At 45.4% G+C, this 17668-nt stretch overlaps 1 protein-coding gene across 1 annotated transcript; it reads left to right on the forward strand.

Moving 5' to 3' along the window:
* The first annotated feature begins 647 nt into the window (after positions 1 to 647).
* On the forward strand, positions 648 to 11236 carry LOC104967283 (nuclear receptor-binding protein-like). Its single transcript, XM_010796698.1, has 12 exons — positions 648 to 778; positions 1896 to 2283; positions 2879 to 3001; positions 3895 to 3996; positions 4172 to 4261; positions 4535 to 4575; positions 4680 to 4774; positions 5349 to 5432; positions 5844 to 5899; positions 5985 to 6083; positions 6330 to 6462; positions 11205 to 11236. The coding sequence occupies exons 2-12, from the start codon at positions 2050 to 2052 to the stop codon at positions 11234 to 11236; spliced, it is 1089 nt and encodes a 362-aa protein (XP_010795000.1). The 5' UTR covers positions 648 to 778; positions 1896 to 2049.
* Positions 11237 to 17668: the final 6432 nt, after the last annotated feature.

Below are 17668 nucleotides of genomic sequence, written 5' to 3' on the forward strand. Positions count from 1 at the left end.
TTTCACCTAAACGACAGATATTGAACCCCTATAAACTTATTTTGTTGGAAAAATGAATACTTAAAATAGGAATTCTGCATTAAATATAAGCGGTCAGTGGTTAGTGAAATCGCTTTGTTAGATATAGACACTTACATAGATGTAACAGTAGGCCCTTAGGCTAACTGCAACCTTCAAAGAGCATTATGGACGTGAACTATCTTGGTCGCATCAGACCCAAATGGACTTGAGAGCGCTTGATTTTAGTAAAATAACACTTGGACGGCAACTGTACTTAAAAGGGACAGAACACGTACTATATTCACTTTTCTTCTCTCCGGGGTTTTGTAGTGCACCAATTCAATTATATAATGGTTTAATACGTTGCGTTGCTAGAGTTAAAGCTTTTTAAAAAAGTATTATGTGGTCGACTTTACAGAATGTGATACACCTTTAAAGCATTGTTTGAATATAATAATAATAATAATAATATAGCACTACTAAAGGGAAACATTTACCCTGGTATTCAATGTAATTTTATAATTTCAACCTAATTTATTGTGCTTATGTTGGTGGTCTGGTGGGGGTAACTCTACACCGCTGCGTTTTCTTCACGCAAACAAGCGCTCCTTAACTCCGGCCCCGCCCCTCCCACTTCTGCTCAGAGAGAACTTGAAACCCAACAACATATTTTATGACGAACAAGCTAGCATTTTTGTCTTATGGCATCTTTTTTTACTGCTTTTCCATCAGTATGTAAACCAAGGCTATTTTATCCAAGGTAGTTTTCGGTTCCACGGTGAGTTTTTTTAAACTTTGGGCTAGCTATTTGTTTATTTACCTTTTTATTAGCATGTTAGCCGAGGGAAAAGTTAGCACATAACTGGTAGGCTGAACTTCTCCTAGCTAGCGTTGAACATTAGCATGAGCCTTCTGAAGCTAAATTAGCTACAACAGCTTGTCAGTTTTCACTAGTTAATGTTTAGTGTCCTGTAAACGCCAACTCTCTGACTCTAAGCTAGGTCACCAATACAATTCCCTTCTCAGTAGGTAACGTTAGGTTGGCTAGTTGGTAAAACACTAATGTACGTTAGAAGATATCAGTGGTGTAAAGTAGATTTACTCAAGTACTGTACTAATGTACAATTTGTAGGTACCTTAATTGAGTATTTACACGTTTTGCTACGTTGTACTTCTACCCCACTACAATTCAGAGGTACATATTGTACTTTTACTACACTACATATATTAAATACCTTTAGTTACTTCGTAAATTTGGATTAATGATGTGAAATATAATCAACACTTAAATTAGGCTTTGGTTACACCTGGAGTAAATTCATTAGCTACCCTGCCCTATACAAAGTCATTACAATAGGCTCTACTTTTACCAGGTTTGATAACATTTTAATGGGTCAATAACTATAATCAAAAGATATATATGTTATTCTGAAATGGGACAATCTGCATAATGAGTAACTTTACTTATGGTACTTTAAGTATATTTGCATGCTAATAGCTCTTTACTTTGACTTGATTAATATTTTTGAATTGCAGGACCTATACTTGTAACACAGTATAACTACACTCTGGTAGTTCTACTTGTACTTAAGTACAAGATCAGAGTACTTAAGGTATGATGAAATAATAATTTATTGTCAGATCAAGTCTGACCTTTGTCTTGCATCACAGCTGCAACATTTGCATCAACATCAAACGAGGACAAATATTAAGACACAACACAAGGAAAACAAACATTTATCAATCTCTGAAGAGAAAACATGCTCGAGACCCTCTAACTTACATTTGACCTGGGATTTAACTCTGTATTGAACGTACTTCTTCCACCTCTGAAAAATATTATTATAACGTTATAGCCCAATGATTTCAAATCTAAGCATGTCATTTGTTTAGAGCCCTCCCTCCTTGAGCTTTACCTCGTTTAAGCCAGGACAGAGAAGAACATGGATGTGTGACGAGCTCAAACAGAGAGGAGAAAGCAAGGACGAGGCTTCCTGTCATTCGCTGGGAGCTTAGGGAAGGAAAGGCTGCCAGCATTCAAGTTGTGTCATGATGTCGGAGGCCGAGGAGATGGGAGCTCCAGGCACAGAGGGAAACAAGCCAATTGTCACGACAGGACACATGCCTAGTAGTATTCAACAGGTAGAAGCATCTGTTGCTTCGCCCGTGGCCCCCATACAGCCCCACACCACCACTGCAACTGAGGATGATGATGAGAGTGAAGATGAGTCGGAAATCCTGGAGGAGAGTCCGTGTGGCCGCTGGCAGAAACGCAGAGAAGAGGTAAGGGCGGTCAGGAAGCTTCACTCTGATGGTTAAAGTGGAAATGATGGACAAAGTTTGAACTGTCCGACACAATCATTGATTCAAAAGATGACACATCACGTTTATCTGCTATCATCAAAAGGGAAGTACCAAAGTCCTGAAGCTTAGTAGTTGATTAGATCAATGGATGCAGGAATATTTTAAATGAAGATCATATCACTTTTTCAACATAAAAAGAACAACCTCCTTCTCCGACATCATTTTCAAATTGCTATATTTTTAAATATATTAATTTCGCACTATAGTCAAATATCTAGACATATTCAACATTATCTATTTAATAATATATTGATATTTTCTCCTCACAAATTGGTCTTTAGTGAAGAATATTGTTACGGAGATTTCCAAAACTCAATTATACCCGGTGGGAGTTATTTTCAAGCTTTGTGATTAGTTATAATATTCCGTATGTTTGGTACAAGCATCTCATCATCAAGTCAGCTCAAACCGGAAAAGAATAGCAGACACTGTTTTGCCATTCAACCGTTTCTGGGTCTTTCGTTTCAGTATTAAAATATATTGTCCCCTAAGCTATTCGTCACTTGTCCTGTAGGTGAACCAGCGTAATGTCCCAGGGATCGATGCTGCGTACCTGGCCATGGACACAGAGGAAGGGGTCGAGGTAGTGTGGAATGAAGTCATGATCTCAGAGAGGAAGAACTTCAAGCTGCTGGAGGTGAGGCCCACTGGTACAATAACGGAATCAAAAGGGTACAAGTATTGCTACGGTGTGGTGGGAAAGTGAGAAATCATTAATGATTACAGATGTTTAGCCTTAGTACTTCATTCACATATACAGGATCAAAAAAATGAATAAAGAATAACGAGGTAAAACGTATTCACTACAGTGTATACAAACACGTTCTTGTTCTAATGACGCAGCGTGATCTGTAATGTGGAGAAACCAGTGTTAAGTCATTTCAGTCAAATGTAATAGCTACACTGCCTTATAGAACCACCATGTCATTTTAATGCACTATAACATTGATATAATATTTTAAGTATCATACATTTAGACAGTCCTTAATATACTGTTGCATTAAATGGGCTCATCTAAAAAAAACTGAAAAAGTAACGAGTGGTAGGAATGTCTTTGACTTATCAAAGGAAGACATTCCTACCTTTTGTGAAAAGTATTTAAAAAATACTCCCCTCGTGTCATGCTGTTATAAGAAGGTACACCCTGTCCAGGTTAACGTAACCATGTGCAGGTTAATAGTGTTACATCATGTCTGGCTCTGTGTTGTATCGGGTTGCAGAAGCTTGAGCTAGGAAGTATTTAGCATTTTTCTTAAAGTATTTGTTGTATTGAATAATCGAATCATGTATGTTTTATTTGTGTTATCACTGCTATTGTGAGTTCACTGTTGTCACCCCTTGGCTTGCTAGGGAAACTACCAGAAGGTCAAAACTGTGAAAATGTGTACTTTGTTTACATAAATAGTTCTGCCAGATATACTACCATCTACCCATTGGTCAGGTCAAGTCAAAGCAGAATGTGTTTTGTTTTTTCATAGCAATATGACGTATTATTATACTTTAATATATTTTGTTTTCCCTATGTTTTAGGAGAAATTGAAAGCAGTATTTGATAACCTGATCAATTTGGAACATGCTAATATCGTCAAGTTTCACAAGTACTGGGCCGACAACAAGGAGAACCGAGCCAGGGTGAGTCTCACTCTCAGACCTGACAAACCAACAATTGTCAACATATGAATGTTATTGAATCATCCTTCTGTCTTCATTTGTCAAAAATTCAAACAAGTATTTCAGCATCTTTTTTATTTGAATTTGAATGATTTCTTCCGAAGCATTTCCCCCTCATTTCTTTCCTCTCTTTCAGGTGATTTTCATTACTGAATATATGTCATCAGGAAGCTTGAAGCAGTTTCTAAAAAAGACAAAGAAGAATCATAAAGCCATGAATGAAAAGGTACAAATTGGCTGTATGTAATGTTTCCCTAATAGAAGAATGGTGCCTGAAAGTCAGCATATCATGTGAAAAGTGACAGACCCTGTATCAGTAATATTGATAAGGTCATCTTTCCAAAGCTAGGACCAATCTGCCAGATGGCAAGAGAGAGAAAGCATTTACAAATACATTGTGTACCAGTTTAAGCAAAGTCAAATGACATGATGTGAGTCATTGTTACTCCATATTGGAAACCAACATGTGCGCGCTCTGATAAGATGTATGCTCCTACAGGCTTGGAAGAGATGGTGCACACAGATCCTGTCTGCGCTCAGGTTGGTTTCACCTTATTGTAGACATCCAGGACACATGTTTAGTATAAGAACAATGAACTTGTGTGTAGTCTGTATTTGTGAATGTTGTTTTTTCTTGACTGCAGTTACCTCCACTCATGTGACCCTCCCATCCTCCATGGCAACCTGACCTGTGACACCATCTTCATCCAACACAACGGGCTCATCAAGATCGGATCAGGTACACAGTTACGCAAGTTTCACTTGATGGTTCGGTAGTGATGGAGTCAGATGATACTGAATTATGGATTTAAAGACTGGACATTTCAGGGAAGTTCTGTTATTACACAGTGCTAGTTTTCGAGTCTCATCAGGCTTTGTAACTTAACCATCATTACAAATTCAGAACAACAAGTATCCTGCAAGTAAATTAGCTTCAACTAAACCAAACCATTAAGGTGCCGGTGCATTAGCTTTAATACGCCAACACATCTTGGGATCCAGTATTATGTGTCAAAAGTAATGAATACAACCCTTTTCTCATGTACCAAAAACAATTATGATACTCTTAAGACATTGGAGTTTTCATTGTGAGCCATTTTGTTGCATGCCTTGTTTTACATCTCAAGTAGACACTATTTTCAATAAGGATACCTTCTTGATGTTCTTTTGAGCTTAAATAAATAGGTCGATGTCGATGTCATTGTGGAATAAACTATTATTGTGTGTACAATGACTCCCTGTCCACTTATCCCTCTGTTCTCCATTCTACTTCTTTATTTCCTTCATATCCTCTCCTCCTGTCACATCTGCAGTTGCTCCAGACACCATCAACAACCTCGTGAAGACGTGTCACGAGGAACAGAAGAACTTGCACTTCTATGCCCCAGAATATGGAGGTAGACCTGACTGAAATTACACTTTACATGTATTTCTATTTAAACTGAAATCCACATGTTTCTTACTCTTTAAGTAAACTGGATGATACGAATCATTTGATATCATTAAAGGATATAACTGCATTAAAGGACTCATACATCCATTACAAGTGTTTAGCTTCAGACAAAATGGCAGCTTAAATCAACACAGCATAATAGATGGTATTGTACAATTTCTTAGTATCATGAATACAACAGATATGTCTGAATGTTGACTGAACTCAATACGCTCAAAGGCTTTGTTCCAATAAAATAATCAAATATTGATTTATATCAGGAAAAAATCTAATTCAAAGACGAAAAAAACAATATATAATAGAAGAAGTGAATATCCGTACATATTTCTTCTTTCTTTTCCTTCTCTCATTGTAGCTGACGATATCACCACGGCGGTGGACATCTACTCGTTTGGCATGTGTGCCTTAGAGGTGAGATGGGACCTATGATACATGATAGAATAACATAAGCCCTTTCTTAAAACAATATGCTAATGTGTGTGTCGGTGTGTTTCAGATGGCGCTCTTGGAAATCCAGGGGAACGGAGAGTCCTCTTTAGTTTCTCCGGAAGCCATCAAGAATGCCATACAGTTTCTGGAGGACCCACTGCAGAGGGTGAGAGAAAGAGTGGAGTGTGTGTTTGTGTTCATGAGTATCCTGAGAGATGTGTGTGTGTGTGTGTGTGTGTGTGTGTGTGTGTGTGTGTGTGTGTGTGTGTGTGTGTGTGTGTGTGTGTGTGTGTGTGTGTGTGTGTGTGTGTGTGTGTGTGTGTGTGTGTGTGTGTGTGTGTGTCAATGTTTATTTGAAAGTCCCATTTGTGTATAATACAAGACTTTGTGACCTTTATGTTTGTTTTTGTAGGAGCTAATCCAGAAGTGTCTCGAGTCTGATCCAAGTATGAGACCTACAGCCCGAGAGCTGCTGTTTAACCAAGCTCTGTTCGAAGTACCGCTGCTAAAGCTGCTGGCGGCTCATTGCATAGTCAGCCACCACCGTGAGTCTTTAACACACACATACAGAATACACAGAACAACAGATTGAGTCATTCTGATTTTATTAGCATGCTATGGTTAATAAGAAGACCATCCGTTGTATTTGCAATGGACAGGAGGGTTATGTGGAATGTAAAAGTAGTAGTCATAGTTTCCTCACAGCAACAAGCGGAAGTTTGGAAAAAGTGACTAAGTGGGGAAGAAAGTGGAACACCCTGCAGGCTTAGGAGCCAGAAATGATTCAGGGTTGGTGAAGCCAACAAAACATCATTTATAAAAAATGTACTTTTGAAATAATAAAGGAATAAAGTGTCAGAGAAAATAGGGCTGTGCGATTATGGCAAAAATCATAATCGCGATTATTTTGGTCAATAATTGATATCACGATTATTAAAAACGAATAATAATAATAACTTTTATTTATATAGCGCTTTTCAATAACCCAAAGTCGCTTACAAAAACAATTAAAAGTACAGAAAGGGGGTGAACAGGCAGAAGACAACATATTGGACAAGAAAATTGAACATGAACATTACATTCATGTAATGTTCATGTTCAATTTTCTTGTCCAATATGTTGTCTTCTGCCTGTTCACCCCCTTTCTGTACTTTTAATTGTTTTTGTAAGCGACTTTGGGTTATNTTTCTACTGCCACAAGTTTAAACAGATTCAAAAATCGACTTTGCCCTGAAAAAACGATCCAGAATGTAATTATAATAAATAAGACATTTGTCCAAAATAGAGGTGCAAGGTTTTCATGAATCTCACTCTCACTTCCCAGCATGCCTCAGTGCACACATATGGAGAGGAAGTGTGTATTAAAACTGTGTGTGGTCAAATCTGAGAGTGAGGTGGACTTGAAGTCATTCATACGGACATAACTCCATCATTTATCATCCCCTCGAGTCAAATATAATTATAGCATTAACTCCAAAACCAAGCTGTGAACCTAAACTATTCAGATTTTAAAAAATTACCACACTTTAAAAAAACCTTACTACTTTGAAGGGGTTTGTCCAAAAAATACACAAGCGTCAACAATAATCCTTCCCTCTCCAACTCCATAAGGAAAATATTATACCCATTCTTGTATTGCTATTTTACACACATTCAGAAGGGCTTTTATGTACACACACACACACACACACACACACACACACACACACACACACACACACACACACACACACACACACACACACACCTAATCCTCTTTGCTACCCCCTAATCTCCCTCATGCCCGACACGCCTGCCAACAATATCAAATGATCGTCTAATTGCAGGAGCCATTGTAATATTAACTGGTTGGAAATGTCAAAGGTCGTTTGAAAAGCTTGTTGATTAAAAATGTCCTGCCCTTAAAGGTGGGGTAGGTAGTTCACTTCAGAAACACTTTGTGTTATATTCCATGGAATGCTCTTAACATCCCGATAGCAATGAATATCTGAAATGCTTTGACAATAAATACATAAAAAAATGTTATCTGTGGAAGCCGTGGCGCTGTAAAAACCACGAGCAGTTATTTTAGCAGCTAAAGTAATTGGATGGCCTACCTGCCTGTCAGCCTTCCATCTGTGCACAAACTTATCTCATTGGTCTTGTGCGCGTTCGTGTGTGTTGGAGGAGGGGCTCTGTAAGGAAGTCTGAAGGAAGGGGCAGATTTTTTCCGGTTGTGTATTTTCTAATTCTAGCGCACTTGAGCTGGTTTCTCCATTCTTACCTACCCTACCTTTAAGCACCCAATTGAGCACCTCAATTCATCCTTAGTGTAGTTCTGATGAAATACAACTTGACTGTGAGCATTAAAAGAGCTAAGTGGACATTTTTGATGTGGGTGCGCTATAAATAAATGAGTGACTGTATATTGAAACAGACAGATGATTAAGAGTCAGTGTGTTATAGGATAGGTGGACTTACGAGATAACATGTCACAGCTTAGATGTCTATTCAGTTTATCATCCAGTTTCAGCAGCAATGTTAGCTAAAAAAGAGAGAAAGACAACAACAGATAACATTATTATTATTATTCATTTCAGGGTTCATACACTTTTTCACCAATGACCTCTCCATGACCTTTACCTAATTTTCCATGACCAAAAAAATTACTCTGTCAGCGGTACCACTGAAAATGGTTTATTTTAACATGGAACAGGAAAATAATGTCTGCATATGAAACATGTTGTGCCTCTAAAACAAATCAATAGGCTTACTAGCTTCTACAGACTAAAGCAAATCAAATCTCTCACCAGCAAAAACACCTCGTCAGTTAAATGCCATTTGAAGTTTCATTACTATACAATACAGTATTTATTATCATTATAGTATTGCTATTTTGGTGATTAGATAAAATATAAATTATATTTGATGCAACTTTAGTTACATTTCCATGACTTTTCCAAAACTTTGGGAAAAATATTGTTTTCCATAACTTTTCCAGGGCCTGGAATTAGCATTTTGAATTTCCATGACTTTTCCAGGTTTTTAATGACCGTAAAAACCCTGCAATTTACTTCTGTATGGTAGAAAAAAGTGATCTGGAATTATATCAAGTTGTTACTCAATGGGGGAAACACATTTTTGAAACGTTTAATTAGTGAAACAATAAAAGATGAACTTATAAATTCTACTGCAGAGACTTACATGATACCTTGCTCCCTCCTCGACAGATTCAACGTTACACTGCATGTGAATGACCTGCAGAAGAAGTTAGGGAGTATACATATGAGCAGTTGGCAACTAATGTTGAGATTTCACAACAGTTGTTTACTCCAGAAGAAATACAGTATACCTATGTATTGATCCTACTGAAGCCCTGAGGTGAAAGAGAACACAAATTCTGGTTAACCATTTTTTTTAAGTCTCATCTAATTGATTTAGTTCTGTGTTTTTGTAACTTAAAAACCGGTGAAAAAAAGGTCCCTTTTTTCTGCTATAAGATAAACAATAAAGATTTACCGAGATATTGATATAGATAGAGAGGAATGTCTTTTTCACATTTGTATTCCCGCTCATCAGTAATGCATTAGAGAAATCAATTAGAAATGAATCACCAAAGATCTCCCTTGCATTTGAGTTTTGATATAACTGAGTGACTCAACCAGAAATCAGGATTGTCTGTTGAGGAATGTCGCCATTGTTGAGTGTTTTTTAACTTTTGTAATATGCAATATAATCTCCTGTACGTACCCGCCGTGTCTCCAATTCTGTCGGTTCAGGGGTGGGGGATTTGACCAAGGGGACGACAACGGGAGATTTAACCGTCTCCTGTTGAGGCTGATGAGGAGAGGGCACCCCAAACGCCGTCATCGGATAAATACCGTTTCTGATCCAGAGAGAAAGGGAGGAAGAAACAAAGGCAGGTGGAGAAAGGGAGAATGAGAGAGGAGAGAGAAAGAGGAGATGGAAACGATAATGGAAATTAAGAAATGTTTTAATATATAGACTTTGTTTTCCTCTCCTTATAGTCAACATTTTTAAAGTGAAAAATGTGTTCCACCAAACTAACAAATTAGAAAATTAAGTATTTCCTCTTGATTCTTTAAAAGCTTGGTCTACCTGTGGCCATGATTACATATCAACGAAGGATAAATATTATAACATTAGTACAAATACAAATATGTGAGCAGGAAAAACATGAAGCAGAGATGGAGACCTGCAGAACGGAATGAAGAGTGGCCAAAGATCATGAGGAAAAAGTATTTTATATTTAAATAAACCCAAAAGTTTGAAAAGTGCATGACAAATGTTTAAGTAGGGTGCTGGATTCAGATAGAGAGGCGAAGTCCCTCCCTTTCCAGGGGAGCTCCATGGGACCTTATTTCGGAAAAAGTATTGAAGTCAATGGCGAGAGAAAGATTCTCTTTAGATCCCGTTTGAATTGTGCCACGAATTACACATATGATGTTTGTCAATTTAAAAGATCATTTTGCAAGTAAAATAATTAAAATGTGTCGTAAAACTGTGAAGTAACACATTTTTGTGTGTGAAACCGCTCAATGAACTACATCTCCCGTCTCGCTCCAACACCAAGACGGCTGTCACGTTGGCACATTTCACTTCTTTCTTTCAGAATGAGGCGAAAAGTATTAAAAGAGGTGAAAATCACTCCAAGTCTGGGCATGTTGAGAGCTGTGCATACACACAAGGGGAGTTAGTCGGTTCCGTAAGAGCCAGCAAGCGGGACCGGGATTCTGGGATTTGTAGTCTTTCTAGTTGCGTATTTTTTTGAAATGGAAAGTATTTTTTAAGATTGACAAACATCATATGTGTAATTCGTGGCACAATTCAAACGGGATCGAAAGATACGTTTTCTCTCTCCATTGACTTCAATACATAATCTTTCTGAAATAAGGTCCCATGGGTCGGAAGTAGATGGGCGAGACATCACTAAAAGATGATGGCAGACACACACTAGTCAGATGGTCCTATACTGCTCCCCTGTGGCCAGATGGAGTTTTCTTTGGGGCCTAAATACATTGAGAGTAACTAAGCTTGTTCACGCTGTTGCTGTTCTCCGCTGCCTCTTACCTCACATCCTCCAGGAATTTATCAAGCTCCAAAGCAGGAAAATGGGAAAGCCTACAGAAAACACAAACAACAGTTAAAGGTCTTTACACCTCAAATGTATATACGTAGGTTATATTCACAATTTCAGGATTTACTATGTATAGAAAAACCCAGTAGTAACAATGACTGTTAATATAATAACCTATTATTTGTCTTTGTCCTATCCTATTAAATTAAGACATGTTCCTGTACCAAACATATTCAGACTGAAAAAACGACATGAATGCTGTTGACACTCGATAGTGGACACTTACTTGAGCTGAATGCCTTCTTTCTTCTCGGCGATGACCAGGTTAGGATCCAGGTTCTTGGTCATCTCCTCCAGGGCATTTTCAGGAATCATGTCTGGACAATAATAAACATTTAAGAATGAATGATGTGATGCTGGTTGTTAAAATACATCCCTTTAAAACTAAATTTCTTTCATAGGTAGTATTTGATCTGATGATATGTGAAAGGTAGCAAGTCTTGTGAAGGGATAACACACTTTGAGTTACATTTGTGTGTTTATACGTGTTGGATTGCATAGTTTCCAAATGTGATTTAGTTTGAATATTGTGTTTTATTGATGTTCTAGGTCAAGCTGTAGATGTAATGACAGTATTCACCAGTGCAAGGTAAATATAGAACAACACCAGTAAAAAAAACGATATTTAAATCTGCATCGTTGATTGCTCTGTCCACTTGGATGCACAGACTCCTCAGACTAACAATGTTCTCTTAGGGCTGTGCAATTAATCACATTTTAATCTCGATTACGATTTTGGCTTGCAACGATTAGGAAAACAACGTAATCGAAATAAAACGATTATTATTTTTATTTAAAAAAAAATGTAATTGTTTTTTTTTTATTGGTTTTTCAGTTCAATTATACTTAAAGTTCAGGGTCATCAACTGTTAAAAACATACTGTTCACATTTTATTTTTCAATAAATGGATGTTTTCAAAGTAAAGGGATAATCGCTCTCGACTGGCTCACCTCCTACCTCACCGATAGGCAACAATTCATCTCCCTCTCTGGCCACACATCCGCCCTCTCCCCAGTCACACAGGGGGTCCCCCAGGGCTCAGTCCTCGGCCCCCTCCTCTTCATCTGCTATCTTTTCCCCCTTGGTCACATTATTCGCAACCTCAACCTTGATTTCCACTGTTACGCCGATGACACCCAGATCTACATCACCACCAAATCCCCTCACAACCCTCCCCTCACCCATATCGAAACCTGCATCTCTTCAATAAAAACATGGCTGACTCACAATTTCCTTAAACTCAACAGTGATAAAACAGAGCTACTCATCATAGGCACCAGATCAACCCTCAATAAACTCAGGCTCTCCTGACGGACGAGAGGTGGTGGTAGGTGTCACAGGTCTCCCTGAGGGACAAGAGGTGTGAGTGTCACAGGTCCTCCTGCCGGACAGAGGTGGTGGAAGGTGTCACAGTCTCTGAGGACAAGAGGGGTGGTGGAAGTGCCAGGTCTCGCTGAGGACAGAGGGTGGTGGAGGTGTCACAGGCGTCCCTCGGCTGAGGACCAGAGGGTGGTGGAAGTGTCACCCAGTCGTCGCGAGAGCGCCCAGAAGGGTGTGAGTGTCCACACAGTGCTGCCTGACGGACAGAACAAGGCGGGTGGTGGGACAAGTGTCCACAGGTCCTCTGAGGACCAAGAGCGGTGGTGCGAAGTGTCCCGTCAGGTCTCCCGTGAGGACGAGAGGGTGGCGGGGGAGGTGCTCATAGGTCTCCTGAGACGAGAGGGTGGTGGAAGTGTCACAGGTCTCCGGCGCAGACGAGAGGGTCGGTGGAAGTGTACTCAGGCGTCCTCCCATGAGGACCAGAGGTGGGGGAGGTGTCATAGGTCTCCTGGGACAGAGGGTGGTGGAGGTGTCACAGTCTCCTGAAGACAGAGGGTGGTGGAAGTGTCTTCAGGTCTCCGAGGACCGTAGAGGGTGGTGGCAGTGTCACAGTCTCCTGAGGGGAACAAAGAAAAGAAAAAGGGGTGGTGGAAGTGTCCTCAGGTCCCTCCTGAGGACAGAGGGTGGTGAGTGTCGCAGGTCCTCGCCTGAAGGACAAGAGGGTGTGGAACGTGTCTCAGGTCTCCTGGGACGAAGAGGTGGTGGAGGTCGTCGGCCGAGGTCTCTGGGGACAGAAGGGTGGCTGGAAAGTGCGTCTCGAGTCTCCTGATGACCAGAGGGATGGGAAGGTGTCGCCAGTCTCCTGAGGACAGCGGGTGCGGGGAGGTGTCACGGAGGTCTCCTGAGGGTCCTGTCGTCGAAGGAATGTCAGACAAGTCGAGAGAAGGACGAGTCGTCGGCTCTACGGACGCACGGGCGTCGCCGTGTGGTAATCGTTTTACCCGATTACGGTGTGTCCCTCAGTTTCTTCCAGGACTTCCTCGACGGCGGAGACGGGGGGGCCCCGGCTGTCTGGAGTCCAAGAGGAGCTGCGTGCCTTTCTCGCATCCGCGCGCGCCCACACCGAGGGAGAGCGGAACACACAACTTTATGAGGAAAAAGACGACCTCCTCTGACGTCCAGACAGCGCCCCCGTCTCCCGGGTGAGGAAGGCTGGAAGACAACCTGAGCACGAACACGTAATCGGAAAAGACTACAACGCACACCCCGACGACCGGCGTCGGTCGTAGAGCCGACGGACTGTCCTTCCTCTGACTTGTCTGACCATTCCTTCGAGACAGGACCCCTCACGGAGACTGTGACCACGCTCCGCCGCCACCCTCTGTCGCGCCCAGGAGACCCTGCGACAACTTCCCCACCCTCTGCGCGTCAGCAGGCACGAGGCGAGCGATTCCACAACTGCGTCCTCAGGAACCTGCGACGACCTCCACCACCGCTCTGTCGCCTCAGGAGACGCTGAGACACTTAACCGACCACCCTCTGTCCCAGAGCTGCGACCGACCTGCCACCCACCCTCTGTCCTCAAGAGACTGAGAAACGGACTTCCCCACCCACCCCTCTGTCCTCAGGAGACGCTGTGACCACCGTACCCACGCACCACTCGTGTCCTCAGGAGACCTGAGAATCTTCCACCCACCCGTCTGTCTTCAGAGACCGTGACCGACCTACCACCACCTCTGTCCTCAGGAGACTATGAACACCCTCCCCCACGACCCTCTGTCCCAGGAGACGCTGAGACGACTCGACTTCACCCTCCTAGTCCTCAGAGACGCTGTGACAACTTCACCCACCCCGACTGTCCTCAGGAGACTATGACACGCTCCCGGCCACCCCCTCGTCCTCAGGCGAGGACCTTGAGACACTTTCCACCACCCTCTGTCCTCAGGAGACCTGTGACCACTTCACAGCCACCCTACTGTCTCAGGAGACCTGTGACACTCCACCACCTCTGTCCTCCAGAGACCCTGTGAACACTTCCAGCCACACCCCCTCTCTCCTCAGGCACCAACACAGGACCACGCTCAGCGCACCCTCTGGTCGTCGAGAGAGCGCTGAGACGACTCCACACCACCCTACTGTCGCTCAAGGCAGACCTGTGACACCCTGGCCGACCACACTCTGTCCGGAGGCGAGGAGGAGCGCGATGGGGAGGGACCACCGCGCGAGCCACGCGCGCTGCGCGGGGCGGGCGGGCCTCGAGGAGGACCGGACAGCGGCGTCTCCACCACCCCTGCGGGGTCGCGCGAGGAGGAGCCGAGACAAAGCGGGCCGAGGCGGGCCCACCTCTGCGGTCGGGCAGGAGGAGCGGCGAAGACAGCTTCCATCGCAGGGGGGTGCCGCTGTCCTGCAGGAGGGACGCTGGGACACTCTGTTCCACTCCACCCCGTCTGGTCCGTCACGGAGGACGCTGGGACGGCGCTGCGTCGACGGCGTGGGAACCTCTGTCCGGCAGGGATGACCGTGTAGACATTGGCGGCGCGAGGTGCCAGCGCGCCGGTGGCCTCGAGGAGGGGACTGCTGGTGTACGACGGCTGCGTCGTGGGCGGCACCTCGGCGCAGGGGACGAGAACGCTGGTCGCACCAACGCTCGGTGGTGGTGCAGGAGACACTTGTGGGCGCAGCGGCGAGCCCTGGCCGGGCGTGCGAGAGGAGCGGGGTGACGACGCTGGCGCACGCACCGGCGTCTGTGCTCTCGGGGAGACCTGGATGGACACCTCGCCCGCACGCCTCCTGTCTCAAGGGAGGAAAAGGAGGAGCTGGAGACACTTCGCGACGTGGGCGACTCGGTCTGTCGTCAGGAGAGCCTGTGAGGCAGCGTCGGCGACGTCACCCCTCTGTCCGTCAGAGACCTGGTGACGCGGGGCGCGCACGCGGAGGCCGCTCTGGCCTCGAGGAGCAGCCGTAGACACTTCCACCACCCGCCTGTCCGTCGAGAGACCTGTGGCGTGGGGGTGGACACGGTTGGGCTCTACCAGCTCTGGTCGCGCGAGGGAGCCTGGGACACGCTGCCACGGTGGGACCGTCTGTCCGTCAGGAGGAGCCTGAGGACATTGGCCAGGGGGGTCGACGACGTGGCTCGTGTGCGCGGCAGTGATGACCGTGTGGACACTCTGCACGGCAGCGCACCGCCGTGCTGTTGCCGCGAGACCTGTGGACGACCGTGCCAGGGCCGGAGCCTGCTCTGTCCGGGGGTCGAGAGGAGCGCGGGTGAGCACGCGGGGTGCCACGGCACTGGCTCTGTCGTCAAGGGAGGACGCGTGAGACAACCTCCAGCGGCAGCGCGCTTCTGGTGCGGGTGGGAGGATAGGAGGATGCGAGGCGTGGCGCACGGGGGGCACTGGCGGCTCTGTCCTCAGGAGGACGTGTGGGACAGGCGGGGCTGGGCCATGGCGCGAGCCTCTGGTCCTCGAGGAGAGCTGTGACGACGCCCGACGCGAAGCGCGTCGGGCGCGTAGGAGACCGGAGACACGTGGGCAGGCGGCACCTGGCGAGTCGCTCAGGGGGACCTAGACAGCGGGCTGCCGACCAACCTGCCTGGTGCTGAGGGAGAGCACTGTGGCTACACGCCGTCGGCGCGTGCAGAGACCTGGTGATGGACTGGCTGCCGACGGCAAGCCCTCGGTGCGCTGCGTGAGCCTCGGTTGCGAGCAGGAGGGACGACGCGGGGTAGTACGAGGGTGGGGGGAGGGGGCGCGGAGCGAGGGGTAGTGACACGTCGGAAGTCGCTGGCGGATCGAGCGGGGGACGAGGGTGGTGCGGCTGCGCGTGGTGCGTCAGGGAAGAAGGACGTCGCAGTCTGGAAATGTGTTGGTCGTGACGAGGAATGCTCGTGGGGGGGGGGGGTGAGGTGGGTGGGGGCGGAGAGGTGTGGGGAAACGACAATTATGGTTTGGGGGCGAAAAACACGTTACACGAAATGTACGACGGGGGAGAGGCGGGAGGTGGAGGGGAGGGGAGGATGGGAGGGCGAGTGGAGTGGGGGAGGAGGATGGGGAGTGGAGGGGGGGGAGTGGGGAGGGGATGGGGGCCAGGAGACTCTGTGGGAGGAGTGGAGTGAAGGGATGGGGAATAACATGCTAATGGTATATACGCGAATAGCAAGTAGATTGAAAAAAAACTGGTTGCGTTAGTCGAACGTGTAGAATTGTCAGGAGAAGGCGCGTATGGAGCGCGTAGTGTGCGGTCCCGGAGCTCGCCAGTGCATCCGATAGCAGGCTTAAGAGAGTACCGCAAAAAGCTTAGTTTAAGAGTATTACTCGGGTAATGTAGTTACTAAGCGAAAAGTTTGGGGAGTGACGTAGATGTACGGTACATCGTGAAGTCGTCCACTACTGCGTCCGTCTTCGGTTGGAACTCATGTACTTGAAACTGCTACTTGTCGGTTATCCGGTGGTCCCTCCTGTCGTGTGCTGGCCCGTTCTGTGTTCTTTGTACGCTCGAATGCAACGAGAGTACGGTACGAGTACTTATTCTCTAGCAGTCGCGACACGCGCACTGGATATTCTCGTATGGTCGCACCGCGGGCCACACTCACTTCAGTTCACCCGGAACCCCATCAGACATTGCGAACTTCCGAACTCGCCTCTTCATCCATACAAAAGTCGACCCAAAACTTCCATCTGGTCACACCCTCTCCACGCGCCTGTCTAACGCCCCTCCCTCAAGGTCTCGCCGCACCGACTAGACCTCCTTACGAGACAAACGGTTTACAAAACTCAGAACTACCACCATGACACTCCCTCTCTCACCTCCTCCTGCCCTCCCGAAGCCCCCAAACATCCCCTACTCCTCCAGTCTCTCCATCCCCCCGATCCACCACTTCCCGAAAATATCCACTCCTCATCACAAACTTCTACTACGCAAACCAAACTACCCCTCGGTCACTTCTCTCGCCCTCTTGCCCTCACTACACAAGTGCCCAGGCCCACACCCACTCCTCCGCCCGTCGTCTCAAAACATGGTAAACCTCAGATACCTCCTTACCCTCCTCTACGGTCACTCCTCCCGCAACGTTATCAGCTCCGCCCCTCCACTACTTCCGTACCTACTCCCTAAGTCGTCGTGCCCCCCCCTCCATCACAAACTAAAACCGTTACGCCGCCTCCACCTTCATCCTCTAGAACTACTACCTCGACTGTACCCCCAGTTTCCTCTCCCACCCCAGGTCCTATTGCGGTTCTAACGCACGGTCCCCCCTCCCCCACTACCAGCTTAAGAGTTACCACTCACTTTA

The sequence above is a fragment of the Notothenia coriiceps genome, unplaced genomic scaffold (assembly GCF_000735185.1).
Source record: "Notothenia coriiceps isolate Sejong01 unplaced genomic scaffold, NC01 NC01_scaffold00037250, whole genome shotgun sequence".
In the NCBI taxonomy this organism is placed as follows: Eukaryota; Metazoa; Chordata; class Actinopteri; order Perciformes; family Nototheniidae; genus Notothenia; species Notothenia coriiceps.

Excerpts from the sequence above, each read along its gene's own strand:
- LOC104967283 (XM_010796698.1), top strand. The coding sequence starts at position 2,050 with ATGATGTCGGAGGCCGAGGAGATGGGAGCTCCAGGCACAGAGGGAAAC. Across the intron at positions 3,002-3,894 it reads AGAACTTCAAGCTGCTGGAG|GAGAAATTGAAAGCAGTATT; the intron begins GTGAGGCCCACT and ends CCTATGTTTTAG. Across the intron at positions 4,775-5,348 it reads GCTCATCAAGATCGGATCAG|TTGCTCCAGACACCATCAAC; the intron begins GTACACAGTTAC and ends TCACATCTGCAG.